The 7,444-nt window shown below is 39.3% G+C and overlaps 1 protein-coding gene across 1 annotated transcript; it reads right to left on the bottom strand.

The window, feature by feature from the left end:
• Positions 1-1,660: 1,660 nt before the first annotated feature.
• ifnphi4 (interferon phi 4) lies at positions 1,661-4,475 on the bottom strand. Its single transcript, XM_063220960.1, has 5 exons — positions 4,419-4,475; positions 4,086-4,160; positions 2,871-3,080; positions 2,110-2,187; positions 1,661-1,805 (listed from the first exon to the last, which is right to left on the bottom strand). Exons 1-5 carry the CDS (start codon positions 4,473-4,475, stop codon positions 1,716-1,718), a joined length of 510 nt encoding a protein of 169 aa, XP_063077030.1. The 3' UTR covers positions 1,661-1,715.
• Positions 4,476-7,444: the final 2,969 nt, after the last annotated feature.

Here is a 7,444-nt window from a genome sequence, read left to right as displayed (position 1 = left end):
CAACTGCCTGCATTTCATAAGGAATTGTTTGTTTACATTTATAATGTGAAGAATGATAGGAGGCAGATGTAGGCTACAGTTAATGCTGTCCTCTGGATGTCTGGGCTATTCACTGCACCTGACAATTCTATCTCTCTCACTCTCTCGCTCTCTCTCACTCTCACTCACTCACTCACTCACTCTCCTTGCCCCCTCTCTTCCCTTACCCACCCTCCTCTCTCTCTCTCTCTCTCTCTCTCTCTCTCTCTCTCTCTCTCTCTCTCTCTCTCTCTCTCTCTCTCTCTCTCTCTCTCTCTCTCTCTCTCTCTCTTCTCCTTGGTTCATTGAGTTTACTCTCACCCTGGCCATGGGCCAGGTACTGAAGTGGATGCCTGACATCCTCAGCTGGGTGGTCCATTAGTGTCGTCCCAAGAGGAGTTTTACGCAATATACTGTATATTATTAGGAGGAACACTGCTATCTAGTGGTCACTTAGGAAATAGGCTGATAGTGAAAAATGGCCGATGATCTTTTGTTATTTGCTGACCCCTAGGGGAGAGTGCATTATTCTGGTGCCATACAGTAGAGTACAGTAACAATAACATTATATCATTTAGGCTTTTTTCTTGTTAGTTTTGGTAACATATATATTTATAATGAACAAAAATATATAGGCCTAGTATATTTCTGGGGAAGCATCTTAGTTATATGTTTATAAGGAGACGGAGAATGGTGTAATTCAGAAATTCAAAAATGTCTTGTTTTCTCCATTGATCGCAATAGTTGAGTGCCTTGTCACAAGGAAGCCTCTGTGATATAGTGAGCATTGTATTGAGTAGAAGTAGATGTACTCTTTGCGTTTTTTTGTTTGTTTGTTTTTTTACAGAATTGAGCTCAAATAAGAAAGCAACACAATGCTGTACAATAAAGAATGCATTTATTGAAGTATAAAAGATTGATGCCTGCACCAGTCAATAAAACATGTTTAAACATAAAGTAATATGCTACATGGTTTCAAAATGAGCTTTTTAAAAGTGTGAAACATTTTTAAATACAGTAATGATAAATAAATAAATAAATAATAAAATAAGTCAATTTCAGATAAAAATGTAAAACTATCTCACAAGTTAAAAGGAATCATGCTTAATCAGGTTTTCGCTGATTTCCTCACATTCAGGAGAATATAAATAAATAACAATGATAAGAAGAATAATAACAATGTTATCTATGACCAATAATTCACACAATATATATTATAAATAATAGGGAACAACAAGGGCACAAGATCATTATCCGTATATCCCAAACTACATTTTTTTCTTAAATAAATACATTAATTCAATAAATATTAACACTTTTTTGTAACAAATAAATAATTTCAACCTTACAAATCTAAACTTGTCTCATATATCATGTAAAAAAAATCATAGCCTCATTCAGTTCATTGAAGAATCACTTCACACTAAAAGACAATGTATATGTCACAGTAAACTATGGTAGGTTAATAAAGGTCCATTGAAAGCTACAGCAGACTGTGGTGGTTGGTGCCTGTGTGGTGACAAGATGTGTATGTGTGTTATGTATGTTAGTGGGTGTGTTGACTGTGTGCTATGTTGGTTCCTGTGTGTTTAGATGTGAATGCTGGCCAGGTGGTGCTTGTGTGTTTAGATGTGAATGCTGGCCAGGTGGTTCCTGTGTGTTTAGATGTGAATGCTGGCCAGGTGGTGCTTGTGTGTTTAGATGTGAATGCTGGCCAGGTGGTTGACTCTCCTCAGGTGGTTTCTGACTTCCTTCCTCACCAGCTCCCAGGCCTTGACCTTGTCCTCCTGAGGTCAGAAAGAATTGAAAGAAAGTTAGCCAATCAAATTAGCTTTTTTTCAGATCAGTGGCACATCATGTTTAACAAACACATCAACAAACAATACTTCTACGTCATTCTGCTAAACATTTCTTGTAGGAAAAATATACACATGAATTTACATTAACCTAATAATAATTTAATTATGTTTTAGAAATGCTGTCAGAAATCTCAACTTTCAACAGTACTTTCACTTTCTATCTGTCTGACAGTATGTGTGACCATGTGTGACCATGTGTGATAGACAAGACAACCACAAAATGTCAGCTCACCATTTTCTCCACAGTTTCGTTTCTCAGCTTCTTGAAGTAGAGGTGCAGCCTCCTGCTCTTCTTATTCTTAGAGTGCACCTGTAGGGGGAGCCAAAGGGTTAATTACCAGGTTTTTCAGTTTGCTAAAGCGCATGTTTTGTAACTTTGGCTACCTTGGCAGAAGTCTTCAAAACACAAACCACCAAATAATAAACTAATTTGCACAAAAAGAGCTTTGCACTCCGTTTTCAATTCATAACACTTTCCAAAATGTAACAAAACAGTCCATTAGGCCTACACAAAAAAACACTCATTTTGCAACTGTGAACACAAATCATTTCCAAATGATGAACGCACCCCTAGACTCCTAACCTCCTCAAAATGACACATTTTTTGAATAGAGAAACAAGAGGCAACATGTGTTTTTAATTTAATCTAAGTAAGTATGTAGTTGCTGCAATGTGTAATTCAGGTTAATGATCCTCGCCGATCAATCGTGGATGTTTCAAAACAGTTGAAAGAAATACTGTAAACACGCTGTCCACTGTATACTGCATGTAAGTGATTCCAGTTTATTGTTGAAGAAGGTAGGTCTATGCCTGACAAAGATCCAGGGTGATCGAAACGTTGCTATTTTAATTATTTAAACTTTATTTTTGGAGCTTATTCCGCAGTGTGCAGACCTACCTTCTTCAACTGTCTGACACTTTTGTCTAGCACCTGCAACAAGTGACTTTGGATATGTGCACCCTACCCAAAATGACTGATTCTAGTGTACTCACACATGAGAGTGTTCCCTCCAGCTGTGTGTCCAGAGTGCTCATGAAGTCCTTCACCTCCTTCTCCTCCCACTGCAGCACCTCCTCTCCCTCCTCCTTACTCTCCTCCTCCTTACTCTCCTCCTCTTCCTCCTCCACCTCCTCCAGGGCTCCGTCCATCAGCTCTGACACCTCCTGCAGCACCTGGGCCACGAACCAGGTGAGTCTCTCAGGCTGCAGAGAGAGAACAGGACAGGTGAGGGTGGGGGTTAGAATATCTATGACTTTACAAGATGCTAAGCAGCCAACCATGTGAGTGCGTTTTTGAGTGACAGCAGTTTCCAACCATTAGAGGTTGAAGAGTGCGTATAGCCAGGGATTGCTTACAAACAGGAAACCCATGTAGGCCTATTGTGGGATTTAAACCAAGTGAGACTCTCACTGCAGGTAGAGGACAGGACAGGTGAGGGTGGGGGTTAGAGTATCACTATGACTTTACACTGGCTATAATTAGACTGGACGGGTGAGGGTAGGGTTTAGAATATCATTATGACACTGGCTAAAATTAGACTGGCTACTTCAACCAGGTGAGTCTCTCTGGCTTCAGTTAGAGTACGGGACAGGTGAGGGCAGGGCTAAATATCATTACAGTACACTGACTATAAATAGACTGGCTATTGTAGGATTTGATCAATGGGACCTTTGTGTCCAAATAAAAAAGTTTGCACACTCCTTTGGATTTTTTTTCTTCTTGAAGTTATTTTTTTTCTTTTTAGTCATTCATTGGCATGCATGATGACGTTTAGACCTTGCGGTCTTACTCCTTTTCAAAAAATGTCACTTTTTTTGTCCATCACCAGGGATTGTGCCCAAGCAAAGCCACAAGTGAACCTTTGTGTCCAAAGCCAATTATGGGTCCAAAGCCAATCTTCATATCCATCCACAACCAGCTGCCTCATTACACAGTTATTTACCGCTTATAACTGTAAATGTACATAGTACATGTACATCTTTCTTTAAATGACAAATACACTTCTTCTTGCAGTACCAGAATTTACATGATCATTATGATAGGCCTACAAGTCTATTGTCTGTTTGCAAAATCTATTTGTAAAAGTAAAAGACTCATCTAATCTAACACAGAAAATTAGAATTATTATTCACTACTTTGGTAATAATAATAATAGGCTAATAAAAAGAAGAAGAAACAAAAATGTGTTTGCTTTTCTTTGTTCCTACCTCTGATTTCTTAGCCAGCTTGTACAGGTCCTCAGGGAAATGCACTGGACTGATGTCTTCAGTAACTTCTCCACCCTGGCGAGACAGAATTCAAATTAATGTTAACGTAGGCCTATGACCACCTTTGCATTGCTAAGGCATAATGTTTTCTAACACAACTACAAAAAATGAGTTTCAAATAGGCTATGCAAAAGGTTGCATTTTGTTGTGTAGGTAAGAAAATTGACCATGTTCATGCTCACCAATTTAGGCCTACATTCTACCATTTGTTGCCTGTATTACCCAATGAATAAAAAGTTAATCACAAAAAAGTGTTTCATTTGAGTCACTCACCATCTGGTCCAGTAGCGCCAGGCATTTCCTGCTGTACTGTTGAAATTTGTGCTGCATCCACGGACAACCTTGGGTCAGATGCAGAGAGAGCATCACAAAACAGCAAACACTCAAGAAAGCCTTCATCTTGGTATCCTATCCTGCCTTCAATTCTAAAATAAGATCCAACTTAAAACACAATGCAATAGTGCAAAACTTCAGATATAGTTCAGATTGTGTTCTACTGAGTTGTACTGACATGGTTTGACTTGGTGCATGTTTTATACTTACAATATCGAAATGTTCACCTAGGTAGGAAAAGTCTTCATTCACTTTCCATACACCTGCCACCAGGTGAGGCGCTGCGCTGCGCGCGCCTTGGACTTTCCGGGGCTGCGGCCAGCACGTTTTGCGACGTCAACTCATTCACCATAAAGTGTGTGGACGATGTGGTTGGAGTTTATCAATGAATTTAACCTCTACAGCCCTGTGGTGTAGGCCTATAAGAAGTCTTGAAAATGTTGTTATAAGCACTGAGCAGAAAATAGTGCTTGTTCATTAGGATTTGAATAGCCTATTCGGTCAAGATAGGTCATCCAAAAGCCTCCGAGTTCGTTTCGGTAACACCCGTTAAAGAATCACGTAGATCACAATTTCGTGGCATTAGCGAGACCTTATCACAAAAGCCTACATTTTAAGGCGGTTGACAGTGACAGGCGCTTTTTGAATTTCTGACGAAGAAGTTGGGCGCGTGCATCTAGTTTTGTAATTCAATGCTGTCTCATTACCCATAGACAAACATCCCCATTCAGGACACCACAAAAGCAAGATCTTGTGAAAAACCACAGCCATGTGGAAACATAGGCTACCTCATTAGAAAACTGACCATTTCTTTCATTGCGAATAACAAGGACTTTCATTTTGCACAAGGTGAGGTAGCCTACGCGTCATCAGTCGATGGGCTGGACTTCCATGTTATCCTAAGAAAAGAGAAAGCGTCCGCAACCATAACATGGCTTACGTAAGCCGACTGTGAAGTTGGCAAACTATAGGCCCGACATAGCGTAAAAACGCACCTAATAACATGACAGGCTATGCAGGACCTTACAATACGGCAAGTTAGCCCTACATTGTCAAAATCAAAAGATAGGCCACTTATAGGCCTACTTTTTTTTTTACAAAGTTATTCTTTCAGCACAATTAATGGTTAATGGTCAATGGTTAATGGTTAATGGTTAAGGAATACACCTACAGTAATGTGTGTGTGTGTGTGTGTGTGTGTGTGTGTGTGTGTGTGTGTGTGTGTGTGTGTGTGTGTGTGTGTGTGTGTGTGTGTGTTGGAGGAGAGAGAGAGAGAGTTGTTTCAGCGATTCCTCAAAGACCCATCGAGACTGGGCGAACCCTAAAAGTTCAATGAGGAGCATAAAAGAACCATATGACAATGTAAGAGCCCCAATATTTTCCTGAAGGTTCCTTTACTAACTTTTACTTGCTGCTTTTTAAAAATATATATCTTATTGACCTTTGTTTTATTACTGTCCTTCTGTTCTGACTTCGTATGTTACCATTAGGGCCCTGTAAAGTGTCCTTGAGTATCTTGAAAGGTGCTCCAAATGGAATTTATCATTATTATTATTATTATTATTATTATTATTATTATTATTATTATTATTATCACAATTGAGGAACCCTTTGAGTCCCTAAAATATATTTTTTCAGCAACCTTGGGGTTCTTCCCAGAAAAGTTCCTATAGCCTAATTCCTTAAAGTTCCTCTTTTCCTTTGGAAGAGACCAGTATACAGTATGTTTCTCATGATACATCTTCTTTATAACAAAGGAAACAGATCATGAATGTTGTACTGTCAGTCGGGTATCACTTGTATTCCTCATTTGAAGTTACTTTGGACAACAGTTGAGTATCTTCTAGTGCAATGTCATGTAATAGCCTATGTCTGAGGTGCTGATCATACATATATGGGTATTCTGATAAACGAACATTTTCCTTCTCTATGCTTTCTATATTTTCGTTCACGTCAAAGGCAAATACGCATAAATATGCTGTTGAGAGCTGTCATAAATACGTTAAGCCTGTGCGCCAATAGAGTGCCATTCAAGTCTCCGTTTATCTCTGTTTATATGCAAATGCTAACCGGAGATGTAACTCTTTTTTTTAGCTTCGTTTATAGAGGGAAAACCTTTGTTTGTTTGTGAACGAAAGGCACAACCGAAGGGGAAGGTCTGCGTATATCAAAATACCCGGGTATGTATGAACACCGCCTGGTAGCCTACAGATCTAATGGACGGAATTCTAGAATTGAAGAGATCAGATGCAAAATCCCCTAACTCCATTTCTGAAGACCTGCACTTCTATATTTTTAGAGAACCCAGTTGTTGGTTTGGTTTACATTCATGTACTTGATAATACATATAAATAGTTATATTACATAAATAAAATAAAAAAAATGCAATGTTGATAGCTTTGTATTAATAAAAATGAATTAAGATTATTTTCTGAAAAGGCACTTAGGGGGTTTTGCATCTGAACTCTTCAATTCCAGATTTGAATTCTAGAACTTTGCACAAAAGAGCAGTCAGACATGATGACCACTTGCCTGGTTAGCACCAGACCTAATCACAAGTGAGAGTCTTTCAGATCGAAACGATTGTGTAGAACTAAAGGCAGTATTCCCTAGATGACCACCTGGCCCCCTTGCCTATGCTAGATGTAGCATGAAGTTGTATGTTTGGCACCACCAAAACAGCGCGGGTACGCACAAGTACATGGACAGACAGGGCTCTGACCATGGGTCATATTTGCCAAAATTTTGAATGGAAGTAGATGGAGAGAGTCAAGCTAAATCCTCATCCTTGACATATGCCCTTGATTTCACATAGGCTCGGCTACTGTATTACCGATAGCAATGAATGTTAAAGATTTGGTTTGGCGTCGGCAGACCATTCATTTTCGGAAGACAGCAAAAGTTAGGCCTACTTCAGTTTTTTTGCGAGGCTGGAGGGCTGAAGTCAGGCAGCCAGGCCATGGCTA

Source organism: Engraulis encrasicolus, chromosome 17 (assembly GCF_034702125.1).
Source record: "Engraulis encrasicolus isolate BLACKSEA-1 chromosome 17, IST_EnEncr_1.0, whole genome shotgun sequence".
In the NCBI taxonomy this organism is placed as follows: Eukaryota; Metazoa; Chordata; class Actinopteri; order Clupeiformes; family Engraulidae; genus Engraulis; species Engraulis encrasicolus.
The sequence above is the reverse complement of the archived record's forward strand: the minus strand, read 5'-3'. Positions and strand labels throughout refer to the sequence as shown.

Excerpts from the sequence above, each read along its gene's own strand:
- ifnphi4 (XM_063220960.1), bottom strand. The coding sequence starts at position 4,475 with ATGCAGCACAAATTTCAACAGTACAGCAGGAAATGCCTGGCGCTACTG. Across the intron at positions 4,161-4,418 it reads TGGCGCTACTGGACCAGATG|GGTGGAGAAGTTACTGAAGA; the intron begins GTGAGTGACTCA and ends CTGTCTCGCCAG. Across the intron at positions 3,081-4,085 it reads AGCTGGCTAAGAAATCAGAG|CCTGAGAGACTCACCTGGTT; the intron begins GTAGGAACAAAG and ends CTCTCTCTGCAG.